This window comes from Apodemus sylvaticus, chromosome 2 (assembly GCF_947179515.1).
Source record: "Apodemus sylvaticus chromosome 2, mApoSyl1.1, whole genome shotgun sequence".
Lineage (NCBI taxonomy): Eukaryota > Metazoa > Chordata > Mammalia > Rodentia > Muridae > Apodemus > Apodemus sylvaticus.
Window position 1 is genome coordinate 147,569,546 of NC_067473.1, and position 22,488 is coordinate 147,592,033.

A 22,488-nucleotide genomic window follows, 5' to 3' on the forward strand; every position below is an offset into this window, starting at 1 on the left:
GTGCAGGTTGTGGTGTAGCTGATGTCTGTACAAAGAGCCTCCTGTCTGCAGGAGGGATGGAGGACTTGAGGGGCCAGAGGCCCCTGTAAGCCTCCTGAGCCTGACCATCAAGCCTCGGCTCAGAGAGGCAGACAGACTACGGCCTGGGGCACAGTGCTGACTGCAGCTGTAGTTTATTTAGTATGTATACGTGTACATGTGTCGCGGTGTATGTGTGGAGGTCAGACATAATTCGAAGGGGCCCTCTTCTTCTTCTGCTCTGTGAGTCCTGATAGAATTTGTAGTATCGGGTTTGGCAGCAAGCATCTTTGCCCAGTGAGCCAGCTTGCCAACCCTTGGTGCAATTTTAGATGGAGAGAGCTGAGCAGGGCCCCAAGTCTGGATGACAGCATATTCAGCCGGAGAAGGCGAGGGCACAAAGGCCCTGCATTGGTTACTGTCCATGCGGCTATGATAAAACACTGGAGAGCAGAGGGAAGTGGCTTCAAGGGACATAGTGCATCACGGCAGAAAAGGCCCCGCGGCAGGAGTGGGAGCTGCTGGCTTTAGTCAGGGAACAGAGATGAACAGGTCGTGGGGCTTGGCTCAACTCTTTCTCCTCTTTACCCTGTGTGGGACTCCAGCCCACGAGACGGTTCCACCACAGTTCTGGTCTTAAACATCTCTGGAAGGAAATGGTCTCAGAGACACGACTGGTAGGGTGTCCCTAGGTGATCCCAAAGCTGGTCAGGTTGGTAATCCGTCAGTGATCCTAGGGCAGGGATATGTTTTTGCACACCTTATGTGGCCAAAGAGTGAGACAAGACATGGGGATAAAGTCTGCACTGCTTCAGAATCCTCTGAGACACTTCCCGTGGAGAGGTGGAGTTGGCTCCCTCGCCCTGAGTCTCAGCTCTGCATAGCTTGATCAGAGGGAAGTAACAATGTCAGGACAAATCTGAGACTTCAGCTTTAGAGGCAGGATGGGTAAAGTGTTGGCTACATAGACACGAGGACTAGCATTCAAATTCCCACTACTCACATAAAAAAGCTGGGTGCGGTGGTACATGTGTATAACCCCAGTGTCAGGTAGTGGAGACAGGAAGACAATCCCCCAGGGCTTACTACACAAATAGTCTGGGCTAAAGCTACAGGTGAAAGACTCAAAGGTCTCAAAAAAACAAACAAGCAAACAAAACAAAACAACAAAACAGGGTGGAGAACTGAAGAGGTGGCTCAGTGGTTATAGCAAACGTACTTGAGAGCAGAGTTTGTTCCCCAGAACCACATAAGTGGCAAGTGAGTGTTGTACACCCCATTAATTTTGGCTTCAGTAAGTGGAGGCTGTGTCCTGGCTTGTAGGACTCCGTTTTTAGTTTTGGTCACATTGACATAAGTTTAAGCTAGAGCCACCTGAAACTCAGTTGAGGGAACATCCCTACCAGATTAGCCTGTGGGCAATTTTCTTGAATAATAAGCGATATGGGAGGGTGGGAGAGGGTAGGGTAGACCCCAGATCTCTGTGGACAGCACTACTCCTGGGCTGATGGTCCTAGGTTGTATAAGAATGCAGACTGAACAAGGCAATAAGCAAGATTTCCTCCATGGCCTCTGCTTCAGTTCCTGCCTTGAGCTCCTGCCCTGACTTCCTTCAGTGATACACTGTAGAGCTGGAAGCTGGAACACATCCTTTCTCCCCAAGGTGCTTTTGGTCATGGTGTTTGATCACAGCAATAGAAACCTTAACTTTGATGGGACCCTCAGAGTAGGCTGGTTAAAAGGACTATTCATATCAGAAGCTCTGCATTTGATTAAGACTGCCTTGGTGAATAAGGAGAACGCTATTGATTCTTAACATCAACCTTGGGCCTGCACATGTAACCCCCATGTGTGTGCCTACTGGGGTGCAAACAAGGTGAAGTGATTGAAGAAGCCACCCGTGTCAACCTCTGGACTCCACACATGCACACATGCACAAATAGGTTAAGTGTACCTCCTACACACACACCACACACACACATGGAGGTTCTAGAATTTTCATAGACATGCCTCATGCTTTGGGGAAGTTCACACCACCCATGGAGGGCCAAGGCACCCAGTTCAGTCCTGCTGAGCTTCTGGTCATGGCCGCCACAGGCACACACCACCTTCCAACTCGCCCTGCTGACACGCGGTAGAAAGGGACGATGTCCCTGTGACAAAGGCCTAAGCGGATTGCCTGTGCTGCTCTTGGCATCTGAACATTGGGATGGTGTGACCAGGATGGGGCTGCCGGCACTACACCACGAAGGGCGTCACGAAGGAAGAGCTCTGTGAGGTTTCTGTCACGGTTGTAAGGAAAACTCAAAGGACAGGAGGAGGGAGGGGCCCTAGGAGCATGGTAGATGGATGTAGGTCGCCAGAGCTCCCCTGTTGTAGCACAGACTCGGGAAGAGGTGGCCTTCAATATGGTAGGTGAGGCTTGGTGGGCCTTAAGGAGGAAGGGGTCAAAGGTACGTCCCTATTTCTGGGTCTGCTTGGTGAGGTGGGGACTCTGCCAAGGCCAAGAGGGTGGCTCAGAGGAACGGGTGCATGTGAGGGGCATTCTCAATGGGTGAGAGGGCATGTGTGGATACTTGGGAAGGGACCAGACAGCACCAGGGAAACTGAGTGCCCAGTATGAGCTCAGGCCTCTATGCTGTCCACGGCTTCTCTCTGGAGTCCCATGGGAAGCTGTGTCTAGTTCTGCTGGCTCCCCGGGGTGTCTACAGTGTGCCTGTCAGCAGGCCCCGAGGGGCACCCAGCAGATGGCAGGCTGGCATTTTTCAGGCAGAGGCTCAGCTTTTGCCTCTGTTCCTGCACGGTGAAGCCTGAGGCTGGGGACGAGCCTGTAGACTCTCGCCTCCAGGAGCTAGGGACCCATCAGCCCTGCCCCGTGACAGGGTGGGAATAGACCTTGCACCGTCTTACAGACTTGGGAGAACAGCCCTCCGCTGTGTTGGCTTCTCCCACTTTGCAATCTCAGCTTGAGGGTGCTCTGTCCAGGTCCATGCCTGGGTACCCATGGCTGCCAGGCATGTCTTTGGGGCCCCACACAAGGACTGCAGTTCATGGACGTGGCCCACCTGGCAACGCTAGTGACCCTGGAAACTAGATCTATGCATAGACCCCCTCCTGAATGTCAGCGCAGAGCTGTATGTTAATGAGACATGGAACCAGACTGTGGAATACTTAATGACTTCGAAAGATGTTCCTGACATATTGTGCAAGGGAAAAGTCGGGTTTTAGAAGGGAGTGTGGACTGACTTCATCTTCACTCCTGGCTGCACTAAGGCCAAGGTGTCCTGGCCTTGTGTGTGGCCGGCACCTTGTGTGAGTGTCCCCACAAGCATGAGAGGCTTTTATTCTCTTGGGCTTTTTTTTTTTTTTGCAAGTTGGATTTTTCGGGGTTTTCTGAATCCATTCTGGAGTCACACCTCATCAAGAAAAAAAATCCAAACCATCAAATCTGCCAATAATTGAAATTAGCAAATCTGCTCCTTAATAAGAAGCCTCGGCAGCAGAGATCTGAGAGATAAAGATGGCTTCTCCGCCCGCAGCCCACACAGGGGAAAGCTATTTTTGGAGTAAGAGGTTGTTCTTTTTTTTTGAGCTGGTGAGTTCTAGGTTGGGTCTTGGATTTTGCTGTTGGGAATTTTGGTTCTGGCTCGCTTTTGGCCAGCACGGTGGGACTTTCCTTCCTGAGGGGACACGTGAATGTCCATCCTTCAGGATGGCTCTACCACATCCTGCTTCTGAGGAGAACCTCACTGACTCAGCCTTGAGAAACTGGGGCCCCAGGCGGGACAGTGGGTGTCACCTCAGGTCAGATGTGCTGTGGTCAGGTGCTGACTCTGCTTTGACAAGTGTGCAGGCCACAGCTGGCCTCAGATAAACTGAGTTCCCTTGTCTGAAACAAGGGGTTGTATGTCCGAAGATTAGATGAAGGATTTGGGGGTAAGTATGGTCAGTTTGGAACCCCTTCCATTTTGAAGCTCTTGCCTGGAGGAGCTTGGGTTGAGAGAAGACCCAGCCGTCTGGTCCCCGTTTTGTCCTTCTGGACTGTGTGACCTCTTGAACCCCTTTAGTCCCCTCAACACTGTCTGCGAAGCAAGGACAAAATGTCTGCTTCTCTTAGGTTCGAATACAGATGGGTGTGGGGGCTGGGCGTGGCTCAGTGGAGAGCGTATACTCAAGGCAGCACAGGGCTCTGGGCTCCATGCTCCGCACAGCACACGTGAGGAGCACCTACTGGGAAGCACGTGAGGTGCTGGCATCCTCCTAGTTGTCTGGACTGTCCCAAGATGTATGTCTACAGGGTGTAGCTGCAACTTCCTGGGAGATCTTCCCTTAGGCCATGTCTGGTCAGGCTCTGCACTTCCTCTCTGCTGTAACGGGGTGAAGAGACAACCCGATGTCCCCTCCTCGGCCATCTCAGGACAAAGGCTGAAGCCCATAGTAGGTTTTCCCGGCAGGCTTTTATTATAAAGAATGTTCCAGAGAATCCCAGCCCTCCACTCCAGTCCATCTCCCTTGGGCTGTGAGCAGTTAAGGGGGGGGCGGTGCGGTGCTGTGCTGGGGACAGATGAGTATTTTCTGTCCCCTGGAACAGTCATTTCCAGTGTGTCACCGGGAGCCCCTGGGGATCTGCACAAGCGGCAGCTATTCACAGTTGGTGCATAAGTTTTTGTTTTAATATATAAAAGATTTTTTTTTCTTAAAAAACAAAAAAAGTGGTGCTCTTTAGAAACACTTCCAGGAAGATTGAGCAGTCCAGCTCCAGCCCCGCACCCTCACCTTCCTCCCTTTCCTGGGGACCAGGAACGCCCAGCCTGTCCCCCTCTCCACCATTCTGTGGACAATGGGCACTGCCCATGCTGCCGCTGGCCCACGGGACCGCAAACAGCTGACCCTGCTTGGAACTCTTGGTGGCCAGAGCCCCCTCTGGATGAGGGACACAGACAATTGCTTGGTGGCAGAAGCAGAAATCCCCTCTGCCAGGTGGATGAGGTAGTGTTCTGGGATATGGCCACCTCTCCCAATGTGTGCTGAGCGCCTGAAATTGAGTGAGCAGGCAGGCATGGCCCAGGCTGTCCTGGTTGGCAGGGGAAGTCTTATCCGGGACTGGCAGCCATGGATAGTCAAGGCCTTCATCCCGGAGCCGGGACTTGGGCAGGTGGAGGGGACAGAGATGCCCCAGGGAACAAGGCTGAGAGCTCTGCAGCCGGGCACTAAGAGGCCGGTGTCCCCGCTCCTAGCCCAGCAGGCTTCTCTTTGTCAGTTCCCAGCCCAAGTGAGAGGTGTGGGGAAGAAACCGAGAGGAGGCCCAAGCGGCCTGCGTGCTGTCTCCCCTGGCCGTAGCTCCTGGTCACTCGTCGGCATCAGGCCTCGCTGTAACACTCATAGATATTGTTTTCCATCAGAGCCACCACCTGTTCAAACTTGTGCTGTAGCTGGGTCCTGCGGGCAGTGGGGTTGGCCTCCAGGGCAGCCATGATCTGAGGGGAGATGCAGTGAGTCAGCTGTGCCGTGCCTGAGAGCCTGGGAGGCCATACACCAACAGCATCATCAAAGCGCCAACACCCCAGACAAATCTAAAGCGGGGAGTTCATTTTTATGGGCTGAAATGGGCAAATCTTGGGAGGGGGACTCACCTGTGGGCGATACCTCTTAGCATATTTATAGATCTCAGCCAGGGCCACGCTTGTGTTGAACTCATTCTGGTATTTCTAAGAGGGTGCAAGAAGAAAGGGGAGGTGTTGTTTGTTTGTGTGAGGCAGGATTTCTCTGCATAGCCCTGGCTGTCCTGAAACTTGCTCTGTAGACCAGGCTGGCCCCAGACTCAGAGATCCTCCCACTTCTACCTCCCAAGTTCTGGGATTAAAGGATTGTGCCGCCAGCAAAAGGGGAGGCTTAACCCCACAGATGAGGACCCCGCCTGCTCACTCCCACAGCCTGTTGATAGAATACACACACTGGCCTCCTGGACCCAGGATTCTAACCTCTCTCATCTTCAGGAGCACACTCCACCTCATTCTTGGACTTTAGAAAATACATTGTAATGAAGGTGCAGGCAATGGTGGGAAACAGAAACGGCCCCCCAATTCCCACTGTCCTCCTGCCGCATCCTAATGGTGCTGGTTTGGGCCAAGGATATTGTTACTATCTCCTGGCCTCGGCCTCACAGGCCACCTACCCGAGACTCCTCCGCCAGGTGTGCGTTCATTTCCTGCTCGCTGAGTGGCGTCATGTCCTGGATCTGTTTGTAATAGCGCTGTACGATCTTCCGGTACTCGGGGATCTCCTTCGCGTATAGAAGCTTGTTGGTGGGTGAGTCCTGGGCAGAGAGACCCCGGCAGTTTGGGTGACTGAAAGATGGGACTTGTCCCCACTGCCACCTAGAGGGCCTTGGTTGATCCTCAGCCGTGGCTAAGCAACCCCCATTCAGTCAGGGTCTCATGGTCTCTCCTGGCCCTCCAACCTCCCTCTTACATGGAGGCCCTGCTCCTCGATGCTGGGGCCGTCAGGACGGTGACCCACATGGGGACTTTGACTTGATGGGAAGAGCTCCTGGGCTGTGTGCCAGCAGCCTGTGTTGTTTACTCCCTTATTAGGGTGATAGGATTTGGTGGCTGAGATGGTTGGAAGCTGGTTCCTGGCGGTTCCTGGCTGCGGGAATGGTTCCCACCCTGCACTTCCAACACCCCAAAAGCACCATGTGCTAAGACGTATGCTGGCAGCGCTCTGTTGTCACGGGAATGCATGTGTGAAGTGGTGACATTTCATTTCCCTTGTGGGCTGAGACTCCTGGGCCTGCCCTCGCCCCACAGAGCCAGCGTAGCTCTGTGATCTATGGGTGCTCATAACCTTGAGTTCTGGGCTACCTTGGTCACCTCTCCTCTTCTCAGAAGGCCTTTATGGCTTCTTGCCACTGAACCAGCACGTCCTCTGCCCTTGGCAGCTGCCTGTGGAACTAACTCCCTCTGGCCTGCCATCTGCTCTCGACCCATCTTGAATGACTCTTGTAGAGTTCAGGCACCCCGCCCCCTTCCCTCTCAGGAGCGGCTAGGATAGCTAACCTTGCCCAGCTGCAGGTCAGAGATGGAGCAGGCGTCGATGAAGGCCTGAGCGATGACAGACAGGCAGGCATCGATGTGGTCTGTCTTCTCGATGTCGAAGACAAACTGGGGATTTTTTAAGATGTTCACCCAGAAGCGGAGAGGAAGGCTGTGGGGCAGGGAGAGTGGGGGTGCAGGGGCTCAGTGGGGGGCTGGGGAGGTAGACAATGCTGATCCTCACAGCCCCTGCTGCCTCTGGGCATGCTGTCCTTCCCCTGCCAGCTAGGGGCCAACCCTCACCCCAGAGAGCCTTCCTCCTGTTCGCTCGCACGCATGCACACACACTAGACTCCTGGTTCTCATTAGAAGCCCCCACCCTGCTGCCTGCATGCAGGCTCCTCCCCCACTCAGCCTTGCACGAAGAAGGCAGGGCTGACTGTCCTCAGGAGGCCAGAGAGGGTTGGGGACAACCCCCTGCTCAGCCCTGCAGAGCCTGGGGTGCCTGCTCCCGCCCCAGCCCACCCGGAGCAGAGAGAAACTACAGCTGAATTTGCATAGGCATTTGTCTGAGGGCCAGGCTAACAGTTCTGGGACCTTCTTGGTGGGGTAGTATGTGACCCCAGAAAGCTAAGACGGGCCTCAAAGGAAGCTACAAATTAAGCATAGAAGTCACAGTCCATGTGCACTGCCACTCCCCAATGTGTGCCCTCGGGCCTGAGGACTGCTGCTCTATGGGCTTTCGTTCCTCTCTGTATGATGGGGCATTAGGGGGGCAAAGGCAGGAGAAACTGCAGCACCGAGAGCTAGGTCTCTCACCGGAGACCACGCAGTGGGGAAATGGCCAAGTAGGCGCTGACTCTAGACAGGAAGCATTCAGGCCAGACTCTGCCTTGGCTAAGTAATGCCATCATTTGCCCTGGTGCCTCGGATGCCCTGATGCCAGGATACCATTGGTGCCCTAACACCCTCTCCCACCCCCACTCCACCCCCATGCCTGCCTGACCCGGCCACCACCTGTTGGTCTTCCAGATGTGCAGGGTGTCGGGGTCAGAGATGCCTCTCTTCTCCGCCTGTTCCTCTAGGAAGTCAAAGAAATACTTGACAGCCAGTGGGGGCTTGTCCTCTCGGATACTCAGGATAGCCTTAAACAGGTCATCCAGGAACTTCTGCAGTGTGCCCTGCAGGGAAGATGTGTGACATCAGCCCAGCCTCGGAACACCTCTGAGCCTCAGGACTCTTATCTGAGTTGTCAATGGTGCTCTCTTGGAGGGGCGGGGAGGACCTGGGTGGACATGGAGGCTAGGCCCACCTTGGTGGACAGCAGGCGGGTCAGGTAGATCTCCGGCAACACTTTCTTGCGGTGGCTCTGCCGGTGAGATTTCTTAGGCTCCACCAGCTCATCCGTAGGCAGCACCTGCAACACGGAGGGCAGGGCTGGTACCCACCGGCATCCTCCTCAGCCCTCCCACGGAAGGCTGCCCTGTGCTACCTGGCACCAGGCCCACGCCTATTCCCTCACCCGCTCTGGCTTTTCCCAGGGCCTAGGAGCACTTTTCTGGAGACTCAGGGAGGCAGAAAGCCAAAGCCCTGCCCAGAAAAGCCTGCTCCCCAGGGCCCAAGGCTGGGCACTCACCAAATGGAAATACTTTTCTGTGTCCAAGTCTTTCACTGCAAAGGGAAACACAGGATAAACAAATGAGGGGGGTGGGGAAGGTAACCCGAGTTGGGGGGGGGAGAGTGAGAGGAGAAGAATGGGGGGGGGTAGCCAAGATCTGGCTTTCTACTTCAGGACAGACCCTGGGACCCCCACAAGCTGGGCCTAGGGCCTGTAAGGACATAGTCTAGAGTTGGAGGCGGGGATGTGGCCTGGAGCCCTCGGGACATGCAACCACTCAGACCTGGCCAAGGCCCACGCCTCTTGGAAGGGCATGTGCCCTCCTGGGGCCTTGCTGTAGGTGCTGAAAGCCCTCAGCTTAGCTCCGGCTGCAGGGAGGTGGGGACCCCCTCTCCAAACCGCAGCTGCCCCCAGCACAGCTCAGAAAGGGCCCAGGAAGGGAGCTAGCTCGCTCACACCCGGCCTGGATCACCCTCCCCCCCCAGCTCCGAGCCATACCTCGGCCCAGGGTATTGTCCTTCTTGTCTGTGAGGCTCATGGCTAGCGAGGCGCCCTCAGGGATCTGGCAGAGGAGAGGTGATGAGGTTAGAGGTCTGAGGTAAGAGGAGAGGTGGTAGGTGGCTGGGACAGTTTAGGCACCTTGTAGTGGGCCAGCGTGTTCAGTTTCTTACGGCCGTCCTCCACCACCGACGTGTCATCCAGGTCCCGGAGCACGTAGCTCTGGGTGCTTGAGGCAAACCATTCTGGAGGAGAAAAGGGGTTATCATGGCTACAGAAGAGGTGGCCCCAGAGCCAGCCATTAGCCTGAGCCACAGCAAAAGAGACTTCCTGTTCTAGAATCAGAAGCAAGCCACACCCCTCTGGGATCCTGGCTGTTTACCCCAACTGTCCAGTGTACAGAGCAGGGCTTGGTTCAGGGTGAACTTTAGGAACAGTTTCTGGTAACCTGTCTGACCATGACTCCTACACAGTCTTCAAAACCCAACCCCCAAAGCCCTCTTTGGGAAGCTTTCCTTGATTGTTTTTTGCTGTTGCCCACAGCTGCAGAACAAGGGTTTCTTCCTCATGGGGAACCCTGGGGCCTTGACTAACACAGGGAAAGAGGCTGCAGCAGTCAGCTGCCAGGCATGGTGCCCGCCCTTGCCCACCGAGGTCCACGTCCTCCGCCCGCGGCCACTGTGAGTAGGGCACATTCTTGCAGAAGGCTTCCAGAATCTTCTCCTTCACCTGCGTCAGCGTGTCGGTGTCCATGGCCCGCACACTCAGGGAATCCATACCACAGCCCTGGAAGGACACGTTCAGGTTCTGCGCAAGAGAGGGGGTGTCAGCTGAGGGCCACGGTCATGGTAAGGCCTGGTGATCCGGCTGCGGAGGCTCGGAGCACCCTCCCACTGCCGGGCCAGTGCCCTGCCCTGGCTCACCCGGGGTTTGGCCTCAATGTTCTCCCTCAGCAGCCACTCCTCATTAAGTGTGTAGCGGGCTTTGCCTGTGATGGCGTCGATGGAACCTTTGTTGATCTGCTGCTTGATGGCGCATAACAGCAGGAAGAACGGCTCACCTACTGTTTCCTGTGAGCAGGGGGTCAGGGTCAGGGTCAGGGTCAGGTCCTCATCTTACCACTCTCCCCTTGTGTTCCAGCCTCCAAGCCCTGGGCTGTTGGTGTCCCCCATATTCCCTCCTACAGATGCTGACACCCACACCCACTCCAGGGTGTCTCCACTGCATCCCAGCCGCACACCCAGGGACCAGCCCTTGTCACTGAGGCTCAGGGAGGGCAGGCCCCCTGCACAGCAATGCACAGAAGGAACAGGTGACATGGGACTGGACCCATGGTCTCCTATGCCTGAGATGGAGCCTTTCTACAACGAAAGGCTGGAGTCTGCCCAGATACAGCTGAGTAGAAGCAGGCCCAAGAAGAAGCCTCCAGGAAACCCAAGATGGATGCCTCTAGGGATCCAGCCAGGGCTACCTCCTGCCTCGACCACTACCATCACTGCAGCCCAAGCTAGCCCTCCCCATCACTCTAGAGCAGTGCCCAGCTGTTCTTTGGACGGGGTACGGAATGACCCGTGGCGAATTGGCTTGGAGGAAAAATTACGTTCATAATAACATCAGGCTGCTTTGGCAGCAGTGTCGAGGCAGCTGCCCGCCCTGCTTCCTGCTGTGGTGGTCTGGCCTGGAGTCACCAGCACCCCATTGTCTGGCAGAGAAAGGCCAGGCTGAGGTCACCACAGTGGCTGAGAAGCCTGGGTCCAGAGTCTACAGTGATCCCTGATAGCTCAGGATGTGGCTTTTCTTCTAGGATCCCCATTTCTTTTCTACTCTGACTGCCCCTCATTTAACAGAATGAAACTAAGGACCAGAGAGGGTAATAACTTACCCAGAACCACACAGCCAGGTTGTGGCAAAGACTAGTCCCAAACCCAGAACAGTTAAGATTCTGGTTCAGGGTCCTATCTTGGGCCTCTCTGCCTTTCTTGGAGGATTCCTAGGTGACCGCTGGACCCTCTGCCACTTTGGAGCAGGCCCTTCATGATGTCCCGACTGGCCTAACTCCAGAGAGAGGCTCCGGCTCCTGAAAACTCTGTGCAGTCTTCTTGTCCTGATCTTTGCCCACGATGTACCCTACGGCCTGACTGTCCTGTTGGCCCTGAACTCGGCTCCTTTCCACTGCTCCCTTGGGTGAGTCATCTTGGCTTTTTCCAAGCAGGCAGACTGGGCCAAGCTCTCTGTTCTACTGAGGTTTTGCTTCTGTGCCCCTCTCCTAAGGAGAGAAAAGCTCAGGACTGCAGGGACCCGATGCTCTTCCAAAGACCCTGCCCCCGCACCCCGAGGACTACGGCTACAGGACGAGACCCAGCCTCCAGCTGGCCCTGGAACGCTGTGTGCCTGCGGCCAGCTAGCCAGATCTCCAAGCTTCAGTCTTCCCACCTGTCCAAAGGGGCCCATTAGTAAGATGGGACCCCTCCCCAGCGTGTGAGCCTTAATGAAATTAGGTTTTCCAGTGGGGGGGGGTGGCTTCTGGGCAGGGAGGGGCCTCACCCTCAGACAGCCGTACATGCAGATGGACATCCAGTTGGTAAGCATCTTCTCCACCACAGACTCCGTGCGCCGCAACATGAGCTTGGGGTTCTTGGCGGCCGAGGCGTCTATGAGATCGACCAGCAGCTCCTTCATGATGCTTGTGTAGTATTCCAGCTTGCCATGCAGTGCGATGGTCAGCAGGGACGCCAGGCTGCACCTGCAGGCACAGTGTCGGTAAGGCTGAGGCTGCCTCCCTGCTGGAGCACAGTGGCCGTCCATGGCAGCTCCCACAGACGGACAGAGGACTCTGCCTCCATCAGGAGCCTACGTGGGGCCGTGAGGAACGCCTGGGGGTCCCGGAGCCCGCAGTTTGACTTTCAGTGGGTGACAGCTGGGACCCCCGTGTCCCCGAGTCTCTCTCAGCCTGACCTGTCGCGCACGGCGAAGTCCTTCTGCTGCTCCAGAGCGTGAACGAAGACGATAAGGAAGTGCTTGTTGCTGAGCAGTGAGGAGAACAGGCTGATCCCCTCCTCCATGCTGGGCCGGCAGTGCTCGGGGATCTGTGCATGGAAGGAAACACCCGGGGGTTTGTGTCTCAGGAGGCCCCAGTGCCCGTGCTGGCTGCGTAGACTCCTCCTGGAATACGGCACTCGCTACCTGTCCCCTTAACCTCTCCTGCTGGAGAGCCGGCGGGGCAGCAGGGTGACATGCGGCCACAAGGACAGCGGCAGGGAAGCCCTATCCACCCTGCACCACTTTCTATCTGTACCAAGGGAGTGTAATTGCCTTCTAATGATTCCGATCACAGGGTGCGTGGAGGCCTTTGGGACCAGGATACTCACGTTCCACTCCCCCAGCAGTGGGTGGGTCTCCTGTGGCGGGGGGCCGCCTTGGGAGTTGAGGGTCTTCAAGGGCAGCACATATCGTTCTTCATAGAGGGAAGAGCTCTGCGGAGAGAGACCACTGCTGTCACACTGCAGATGGCCCGGCACCTGGAGTCGCCACACACGGAGTAGTGTGGCAGGGCCTTAGAGGGGCACAGACCATGCTATAGCATAGCAAGGGACCAGAGGCTCAGGGGGTGAATGAGGGCCACTGGACATGTGGCAGGGGAGACCGAGGAAGGCAGGCTGCCGTGTTCTGGGGTTGGGAAAAGCTATAGGGTTGGGGGGATCTTAAAATGGTAGAGCCACGTATTTCCTTGGGCACAGTGGACCGTCAGTCTTCAGATCCTGGACTACCAAGAGGAAAAGGGAAAGTGGAGACCAAGAAGTCTGGCAGGGACCTGAGAGAGTCCTTGCCCCCTGTCAACTCCCTCAGTGAGGGAGAGGCAGGTCAACATGGAGGCCGGGACTGCGGCTCTCCATACAGAAAGCTGAGCATCAAATAAACAGAGAAAGGAAGCGGGAGAGAAAGGGAACCAGGATGGCTGTGGACAGGAGAGCAGACTCTGAGAGGTGCTTAGATTCAAACTCCCTGTGGAGACCAGCGCATGTGGGAGGGCGTGTACCTTGGGGAAGAAGGTCCGAGTCACAAAGTGCTTGTACTCCAAGAAGGGGATGCCCTGGCTGCGGTTCAGCTCCTTGGTGAGATCTGTCATGTCTGTCTGCAGCTCCGCGAATCCTATGGGACAGACCAGCGATGGTGAGCCATCCTGCCCAGCCATGCGCTGCGGCGCCGCCCCCCACCCATCCCTGCCCCCCCCCCCCCCCCGCATTTACCTTTGCGGATCTCCTCTCGGATCTGCGACTCCATCTCTTCCATCTGCAGCAGGGTCTTCTGCCAGTAGCGTTCAGCACGGCGGCTCTTGGTACAGAAGACGAACAGAGCTGTGGGTAGCAGAGGGGCGGCTCAGGTCCCCAGGACCCTTGACAAGGCACCAGTGAGCACCTGCTGTATGCAGGTTGCGGGCCTGGAGGGACAGGTTCTGCCCACTGGCCTCAGTGCCTCTGGGAAGGAGGCAAGCAGGTGTCTTTAGACTTTCTGCTGTCTGTTCCCTGTCCCTCCCTGACAACACAGGGCTTTGGGGCCAGCTAGCAGGACAACCCTGATGTCTCTTAGAAATGTGTGCCAGGCAGTGGTAGCACATGCCTTTAATCCTAGCACTTGGGAGAGAGAGGCAGGCAGATTTCTGAACTCAAGGCCAGCCTGGTCTACAGAGTGAGTTTCAGGATAGCCACGGCTATACAGAGAAACCCTGTCTCGAGAAACTGAGAGAGTGAGAGAGAGGGGGGTGGGGTGGGAGGGAGATGGAGAGGAAGGGAGGGGGAGAGAGAGAGAGAGAGAGAGAGAGAAGTCTGTCAAACAGCATACTTAGGGGGCTTTCTCTGGGTAGAAGAATTATGGGTAATTTGCTGCTTCTGCCCTGATGTACCTTGTGAGTTAAACTTTTCAAAGGCAGTATATACAGTACCTGTCTTTCTTGGAAGGGATGTAGTATCCATTGATATGTGTGTGCATATATGTATATGTATATACATATATACACATATATGTATATTTGTGTGTGTATATTTTTAGGAACAAAACTTTCAGGATTTTCCTCTTCCTCCTGTTTTCTCTCATAGCTTTTTTTATATTGAACACAGTAATTTAAATTAAAACAAGATACGGGAGCAGGGAAGCTGGTTTACTTAAAGCACTTGTGCACATGTGAGGACCTGGGGGTCCCCAGGACCCATAAGAAGCAGGGCATGGTGGCCCGAGCCTGTGACCAGAGTGCTGGGAAGACAGAAAGGTAGATGTCTGGAGCTCGCGGCCAGCAAGCCTAGGTAAAATCGGTGAGCTCTAGATGCCAGTGTGAGATCCCGTCTCAAAAAACAGATGGCAGACGCCGAGGTGAGACACCTCTGGCCTCCACACGCACACACTGTGAATCCATCCACTCACAGGCCAGGTGTCTGAGCTCACTCACATACACGTGGCCATCAGCATCACAGAACTTTAGAACGTTCTTACCGTCCAGGGGAGATCCCTGCCCGGGAGTTGCTCCCATTCCCTCCCTCGCCCAGACGCCCACAAATGTGGCTTTGCCTAGTCTGTAAACGCCAAACCAAACCGTTGGGCGTCCTTTTGTGTCTCTTTCATGTGCATGTTTTCAAAGCCCATTTAGATTGTGCGATGTTTTGGCATTTTGTTCTTTTCTATGGCTGAAAACATCACTGTATGGCTACACCACACCCTAATTTCCCACTTCTCATTTGATGGCCACTGGGCTGTTGTGACCTCTTGGTTGGTGTAGGTAATATTGCTATAAACCTCTCTGTGTGAGATTTTGTGTGGACATGTTTTCTGTCTCTTGAGTAGATATGCAGGTGTGGATTTACTGGGCCATCCACACCTAACCTAAGGACTTTTAGGAACTGACAGGCCATTTCCCAAGGCAAGTGTGCCTTTGTCCCCGCAGCACTGTGGGGAGCTCTGATCTTTATGTCACATTGAGTACATTAAACAAACACAGGAACATTTCCCCTGGACAAACTTCTTCAGTAGCCCCCCAATTCCTCTGCCTTGCACCCAAAACCAATGGCCTGAGCACAAAGGATCCTACCAGTATCTGCCACCTTCTACCTGTCCCACCCCAGGGTGCCTAACTGTGCCCACCCCTTACCCACTGCCACTGTCAGAGGGATTCGGATATGGCCTCCCGACTCTTCCAAGCACGGGCTACCTACCAACCACAGACAGCAGCAACAGGACACTGCAAATGACGATGGATACCACAATGGCCGTCTCGCTGCCCCCCAGTTGCAGTGTGGCGATGGTCTGGTTGAAGTTCCCCACCTGGATCTGCGCACAGTGGGGGTGGGGCGGCACATCAGGCTTTGCTAGAGCTTGGTCTGAGCTCCTCTTCCTGGTGTGTGCTCTGAGCCTCACAGACAACAGGTGACCACAGTGACTCCTGGTCAACAAGGCAGTGCCAGGCAGACCGTGGTTTGGCGCAAAGGCCAACTCAGCACAGGGCTGTGGTAATGACCGCCTAGGAGGGGTCTCGGAGACGCTGTCCTGGAGCAGGTGAGGGGTGAGGCGGCAGGAGGTATAAGGCAGAGGTAGTACAGAAAGGCCCCACCCTCTGGGCCTCTGCTCTACTCCATGATTCTACACAATAACCAGCAGGCCGCACTCTAGGTAGGACACCAAAACACATGTGAGCCAACTGGTTAATAGCTTCTGGCACTAACCAATGATTTAGGCCTCAGTTTCTCCATCTGTCAAGGATATAAAGCTCTACTTTGCTGGCCAGATTTATTGAGTAATGAAATGCTTGGAGATTTCTGTGCCCAGAAGCTGGGCTCAGCCCCAGAGCCCCACCCACTCACTGTGATGGGCAGCTGTCCTTCAGCTGTGCCCAGCGACTCATTGACGGAGCAGTGGATGACTCTGTCTGAGATGATCTGGATGTCGCAGGACACCTGGCCAATCTTGATGAGGTACTCATGGCTCTCGAGCCCCAGGCTGTCTTGCTCCTTCTGTGGGGATGTGTGGGATGCTGGGATGGGGGTGGGGGTCCCAGGTCAGCTGTCCCTCCTCCCACTACCCGTGCTCCCAGTCAGGTGCTCACATGGATGACGAGGGTGAGCGGCTCTCCAGGGTGATGTTTGATCCACTTCTCCCTCTTGGCTGTGGAGAACTGTGGGTTGGGGAGGTAGTCCAGGCGGAACCGGCTGCCCCGCTGTGCCTCTGCAGGGTCCAGCAGCTCCTCAGCCGCCTCATCTGCATACGCCCGGCCATTGATGAAGAAGTCTACAGGCGCCGAAGCGTTGCTCAGGGCTCCAGGAGATGGGCAGGTGATGAGCGTGGAGTTGAGAACCTTGCAGAACTGCAAAGACGGGGGTACGATGAAGCCATGGGAGCGGAGAAGTGAAGGAAAGGGTAAAGGAGAGAGAGACGGAGGAGGCAGGTGAGGCAGCCAGGCAGGAACTGCAGGACCCAGCTGCACAGGACCACCACACCCCCACTTACCCCGTCCCCTTACCGTGGGCTCCCGGCCAATGTGGTGTACAGCCATTGATACGTTCTGCACCATGTGGAAGCGTTCGCCGGCCACAGTGATGGTCCTGCCGCCACTGAGGGAACAGCAGGACCTGTCAGGCTCCCTGCAGCCTGGACAGTGAGACAGAGTGGGCATGGGTGGCTCTGGCTCTCACCTGACGGGGCTGCGGCCTGGGCTGATGGCTCTGATGACCGGGTTCTGCATGTACCAGAAGGTGAGGTTTCCATGCACGCAGCCCCGGCTCTCGAAGCGCACACACACAGGCACTGGAGAGGGCAGGGTACCCCCTGGCACAGTGCAGGAGATGCTGGTGGCTGTGCGCCTGTGGGGTGGGGGGTGTGATGAGCAGGTGACATGAGTGTGACCCTTCCCCGTTGTTCACCACTGCAGGGGCCTCAGCCTTGTCTTCCCCTCTGTACAATTTCTCCTCCCCACTGCCATGTGCTGGCTTGGGGTAAGCCCAGCTCCTTCCTCCCCAGATCCACCCCAAGCCAAGAAAGGGACAGAGCAAGGCAGGCTCAGCTGACAGGCTGTGGGTACGGCTTACGTAAGGTCCGTGCAGGGATCTGTGTCATTCACCAGGACCTGCAGCATGGAGCCCACGTTGAGGTCACTGCCGTGAATGGTGATCCTTGTGCCCCCTGCCTTTGGGCCCATGGAAGGCTCCAGCGAGTGGACCATGGGCAGCTGTGGAGAAGGAAAGGGATCAGGCTCTGGCTGCAGGCCTGTGGGGATTGAGCTGGATTGGTGGTGGCCTCCTTACCACATAGGAGAACTGTTCCCGAGACCTGCCTTCCTTGGAGACGTTCACCGTTACCACGTCCGAGAAGGCCCCTGGGGCGGGCCCTGTGGCACACACGATCCTGAGGGCGGGCGTGCATATGGGCAGAAGGTGAGCCAGTGTGTGTGTCTGCCCACGGACTCTGCCTCCCATTCCCACTGGGGCCAGAATGCTGATCTTCTCCAAAGATGGTCACTGTAGGTTTGGCCAAGAGAGGCACACCACTCCCCTGATTCCTCCAGAGCAGTGGCTCTGAGACAAGGCTCAGACGGTCTCTGATCCCCGGGCAGTTTGCCTGGCTGGCCACCTAATGCCCTTATCTGCAAGTCTGGCCCAGAGCTTTCCAACAGGAAGCCAAGCTCATGACCTTCTTGCAGACACACCATGTCGGGGGCAGCTGTTGCACTCTGACCTTTATACCCCATTAGCCCTACTCCCAAACTTTACTAGTAGACAAGTGGTTCTCATCAAAGTTCTGCTTATGTGGCAGGAGGCAGAGCCCGGAGGGCTTCCCAGAGGAGGCAGCAAAGAGCTGGCAGGATAAAGGAGTGGCCAAGGCAGAGACAGTGGGGAGGTCCAGACTCAGCAGTGTGCCCTGATGGGAGGGGGCAGGGCTTGGGGGAAGGATTAGGTTGGCAGTGCCTGACACTCACTCCTCTGAAACTGTGTATCTGTCAGCCAGGGGTTCACAGGCCACACTGCCAATCCACACACCATGTGCCACGTCGCTAAGCCGACGGCCCAGGTTCCTGCCACGGATGGTCAGCAAGGTCCCACCGTCCAAGGGGCCACTCAGGGGCTCAATCTGCCGGAGGGGGGACCGAGGCAAGGGAAGGTCTGAGCCTGGGTGTCTCTCTCACTGTCACATGTGCCCACCGGAGGCGGGGCTGGACAGACGCTCTGCTTAGCAGAGGACATGGAGACTCAGAGAGCAAAGAGGCCTGGGGCAGCATGGGTCCCAAGGCTGATGACACCATGTGTGGCTCCTGGTGGCCATGCCTGACCACAGAATTCAGCCTCTAAACCAGAAGCTGACCCAATCAAAATCCTTCCCTGAGATTCCCCCCCGCCCAGCTAAATCAGGCTGGAATTGCCAACTGTCACCAAGTCCGAGGTTTCCTGGGTGGCTGTGGACGATCAGTGGCTCAAAGCCTAGTTTCCTCCCCCTCCCTCTCCCAGTGTCTGTGGCCACAGGAGGTAACCTATGAGGCGAGAATGCGGTGTGTGCCTGGCGTGTTGTGTGCTTACCGCTCGGATTTCAGGGGCCGGGCAGGTGCCAGGGAGTGGCTGCAGGGGCCCTCTCAGACGACAGCCATCATTCCAAACACAAAGGTGACCCAGGTCCTCACGGCCCAGGCACTGGGAACAGTCGGGGCTGCCCATAGCACAATTGTAGACCACAACTGTGAACACAGGACAGCACGGTGAGCCTGGGGCGAGGCCACTCTACAGTCAGCAGCCTACCTATGCTGCCTGTGTCCAGCCCCCAGCTTCATCAACACTCCTTCTCCTCATGGGGACCATGGGTGGAGGAATTACTGACCCTCCATTTTACAGACAAGATTTATAGGGACTGGCTTGCTGAGTCCTGGTCCATCTTGTGGTAAAGGCTTGTAGCCTCACTTGACACAGGGACAACAGAGTTCAGAGAGGAAAGTAAGGTCCTGGAGGTTACAACAGTCATTGGTGTGAGGCTGGCCACAGCAGAGGAGCTGGCCCAAGTGTCTCAGAGAGGGCTGGCCACCTATGGGGTTGGTGTCTGTGGCTGCCAGTGAGCCCCAAAGGTTGGGCCCCTCCCACTGGCCCTGTGGGACAGACGGGCGGGGTGCTCACCTGTCATGGGGTTAGGGCTGTCTAGGAATCGGTCTGGTGGCCCCTTCAGCTTGAGGCTCAGTGGAAACACCTGGCTCTTCTGGGCTGTGTGCAGCTGCAAAATGAGGAAGGGCAAGGGTGGGGTCTGTCTCTCGAGGGGGCAGGGTGTCACCAAGATGGATGAGAGCAGAGGGAGGAGACCAGGAGGCAGAAGCAGGTGAGGTGAGGAGAAAGGCGGCCGATGATGGGGTTTCTCCTGCCCTGCTGGGCCATCCCACTTACCACCACGTGGCTGCAGCGGACCAGTGAGTCATTCACCCATACAGCCTCAAAACTCTCTTCCAGCCCGAAGCTGCAGGCAAGGGAGGCACCCTGCGGACACAGGCGGAGGAGTCTTCCTAGCACCCATCCCCTCCAACTCCATCAAAACACAGCAGCCTCTGCACTGTCAGGTGGGCCAGGGACTCCACCATGTACTGGCTAGGTTTGTGTGTCAACTTGACACAGGCTGGAGTTATCACAGAGAAAGGAGCTTCAGTTGGGGAAGTGCCTCCATGAGATCCAGCTGTGGGGCATTTTCTCAATTAGTGATCAAGGGGGAGGGGCCCTTGCGGGTGGTGCCATCTTTGGGCTGGTAGTCCTGGGTTCTATAAGAGAGCAAGCGGAGCAAGCCAGAGGAAGCAAGCCAGTAAGCAACATTCTTCCATAGCATCAGCTCCTGCTTCCTGACGTGGTTGAGTTCCAGCCCTGACTTCCTTTGGTGATGAACAGCAACGTGGAAGTGTAAGCTGAATAAACCCTTTCCTCCCAACTTGCTTCTCGGTCATGATGTTTGTGCAGGACTGCACACAGGACTGCACAGACGCTGGGGGGCCCTGGCAGCACAGGCAGGAGCTGGCCAAGAACCTTCAGGATGCTGACCCCAGAGCTGTCTCTCCTCAGGGTCACCGTGCTGTCCTGTGTCCACAACTGTGCTATGGGCGGCCCTGACTGTTCTCAGTGCCTGGGCCCTGAAGACCTGGGTCACCTCTGTGTTTGGAATGATGGCTGACATCTGAGAGGCCTCTGACAGCCTCCCTACCATCTACCAGTGGCCTAAACCAGTTCCTGATGCCCCAGATCCAGGAGACTTTGCCTGACCCTTGGACTGAGTGCCTGGTCTCTGCCCTGCAGAGGTAAACCCCAGGCAGCCCACCAACCTCCCTGTGGCATGTGCCAGGCCTCTGCCCAGGCTGGTCTCCTTTTTATCATCAGTGGGAGTCACCAGTGTCAAGGCCCCTTTGGATCAGTATACCTCACACTCGATCCTGCCCCCAGCAGTAAGGGGATGAGCTGAGGGGTGATTTCTACTCCCAAAGCCTGCCCTGTCGTGTTTGCTGCCTTAGGCTGTTTGCATCTGTCTCTCCGCTTACTGGTGAAGGTCCTAGCTGACTGCGGGACCTTTATATACCCCTAAGACCAGCAGAAACCTTGGGTTCAACCTCACACAGGCCTAGCTTTAAATCCCAACTCTACTTGTTCACTGTGCAGCCTTATGCAGGTATGTGAATAGGTCTATGTTTTAGAGGCTTACATACACAGGTGTCTAATGTGTGCCTGCAGAAGTGTTCAATAAATGGTAACACGTTAAGCAAGGCCTAATTCCTCAGTCTCGTCTTGCTCCCTTGAGAGTCCTATCAATAAATATTTACTGAGTGATAAACTCAGGTTTCATGTGTCAGACTAAGGCCCCAGCAGCCGTGCGCAAGTTACTTCCTGTTTATGCCCCTACTGTCGGCAGATGTGACACCCTGAGAATAAAGCAGGTCAACCTCTTCTTCCTGGGGTCCTAGCCGGAAACTAACACAGGAAGGAGGCTGCTGACAGGGCCAAATGCTGGCTGTTCCCAGTGTGCAGAGCTGAAGGTGGGTCCCCTCCCTGAGCACGTGGCACAGCAGCCTGGAGCAGCGCTGGCGGTGTCCAGGCCCCAGTCCTGACCCCTGGTGATTTAGAATGGTCAGGGTGAGGCGAGCAGGCAGACAGCACCAGGGTTAGGGTAACATGGAGGCCGGGGCTCCCTGTGTCTGGTAAAATCAGAGAATGCGCCAAGAGTGCCACGCAGCTGGTGAGAATCAGCCAGGGCCAAATTGGGGCTAGAGCCTCCCCGCCCTGCTCCTGTGACCGCCAGGCCACGGCAGGGTGGGCTTTTGGTGGAAGCCGGCCGGCTCCACCCTGGCTCTCAAGAGCCCCTACCCCATAGAGGCTCCCTGACACATCCCAGATGCCTGGCACGTGGCCCCCACGTGTGACAACCGTCACGGGCCTCAACTCCCGCGTGGCAGTGACAGATGGCATGTCCCGGGAATTAGGAAAGCTGGCATCCTTCCAAAACACATCAACAGCCCCCTCCCCACAACTCCTGGGGTGGGCAGAGATGCCATATCCCCTCCCCCAGAACACTCCTTCCGTCAGTGTCCCCTCTAGACCATGGGAATTAAGGGCATGGCTTCTTCTGGCCATCCCTGGCAAAGACATGGGAGCCTTGAACTGGCAGTATGTGCCACAGAGCCTGGGGCAGCCAGGGTCCTGCCCAGCCTGGGCAGGGCAGGCAGAGCCCACATGGGTCTCATCTACCCGTGGACCATGGTACGAGGCAGGGGGCTGGGCCACTCTGTCAGGGAGCCTCCAGGCAGGAGTACCGGGGCCTGGGCCAGGGTTCCCTTGGCAGCTGCTGGCTGCCTGCTGTCCTCCATCAGCCTTGCTTTCCTACTCCACGTCTTCCGCAGCTGGAATGGGGCTCAGAGTGAAGAGCTGGGCCACTGTTATGGGCGCTCGGATAGTCTGAAACCCACACAGACCCTGCTCAGCCTCTACTTACATGGAAGAAGGTGGCTTTAGTCAGAGGCACCAGGATGTCTTGGGAGCCACCCGTGGGCACGGGCGCTAGGGGCGAGGGCAGGATCTGAGGACAGTCCTGAGGGCTCTGCAGACCAAACACAGGATGGGGGGTCAAATAGGATGTTTCAGAGCCCCCACCCCAACAGACAGTCGTGCCTCCCTGGGGTGCCGACAGTCTCCATAGTAATGCCTGCACCCCACTTTCTAGATGAGGAAACAGAGGTAAAATGCTCCATCTAGATGGAGTCTTCCTCTGGGGTGTGCTCCTTCGCCCCAGAGTGCCTGGGTATTGTGCAGTGGGGAGCTCGTTGGGGCTGGGTTCTTTGGGACT

At 56.2% G+C, this 22,488-nt stretch overlaps 1 protein-coding gene across 1 annotated transcript in view; it reads right to left on the reverse strand.

Annotated features, from left to right (window-relative positions):
- Window positions 1–4,456: 4,456 nt before the first annotated feature.
- Window positions 4,457–22,488, reverse strand: part of Plxnd1 (plexin D1) — a 39,962-nt gene continuing 21,930 nt past the window's right edge. Inside the window, exons 9-36 of the mRNA XM_052174618.1 lie at window positions 22,138–22,242; window positions 19,563–19,652; window positions 19,302–19,395; window positions 18,717–18,871; window positions 18,122–18,273; window positions 17,451–17,550; window positions 17,235–17,374; window positions 16,842–17,009; window positions 16,670–16,760; window positions 16,256–16,513; window positions 16,014–16,163; window positions 15,369–15,483; window positions 13,416–13,523; window positions 13,205–13,317; window positions 12,537–12,641; window positions 12,124–12,254; window positions 11,713–11,911; window positions 10,092–10,238; window positions 9,819–9,975; window positions 9,310–9,413; window positions 9,169–9,232; window positions 8,689–8,723; window positions 8,365–8,469; window positions 8,070–8,233; window positions 7,077–7,224; window positions 6,194–6,334; window positions 5,652–5,726; window positions 4,457–5,495 (exon numbers count right to left, since the gene is read on the reverse strand). Of these exons, the coding sequence (XP_052030578.1) occupies window positions 5,379–5,495; window positions 5,652–5,726; window positions 6,194–6,334; window positions 7,077–7,224; window positions 8,070–8,233; window positions 8,365–8,469; window positions 8,689–8,723; window positions 9,169–9,232; window positions 9,310–9,413; window positions 9,819–9,975; window positions 10,092–10,238; window positions 11,713–11,911; window positions 12,124–12,254; window positions 12,537–12,641; window positions 13,205–13,317; window positions 13,416–13,523; window positions 15,369–15,483; window positions 16,014–16,163; window positions 16,256–16,513; window positions 16,670–16,760; window positions 16,842–17,009; window positions 17,235–17,374; window positions 17,451–17,550; window positions 18,122–18,273; window positions 18,717–18,871; window positions 19,302–19,395; window positions 19,563–19,652; window positions 22,138–22,242 (3,531 nt within the window). The 3' untranslated portion in view covers window positions 4,457–5,378. The remainder of the gene's footprint in view (window positions 5,496–5,651; window positions 5,727–6,193; window positions 6,335–7,076; window positions 7,225–8,069; window positions 8,234–8,364; window positions 8,470–8,688; window positions 8,724–9,168; window positions 9,233–9,309; window positions 9,414–9,818; window positions 9,976–10,091; window positions 10,239–11,712; window positions 11,912–12,123; window positions 12,255–12,536; window positions 12,642–13,204; window positions 13,318–13,415; window positions 13,524–15,368; window positions 15,484–16,013; window positions 16,164–16,255; window positions 16,514–16,669; window positions 16,761–16,841; window positions 17,010–17,234; window positions 17,375–17,450; window positions 17,551–18,121; window positions 18,274–18,716; window positions 18,872–19,301; window positions 19,396–19,562; window positions 19,653–22,137; window positions 22,243–22,488) is intronic.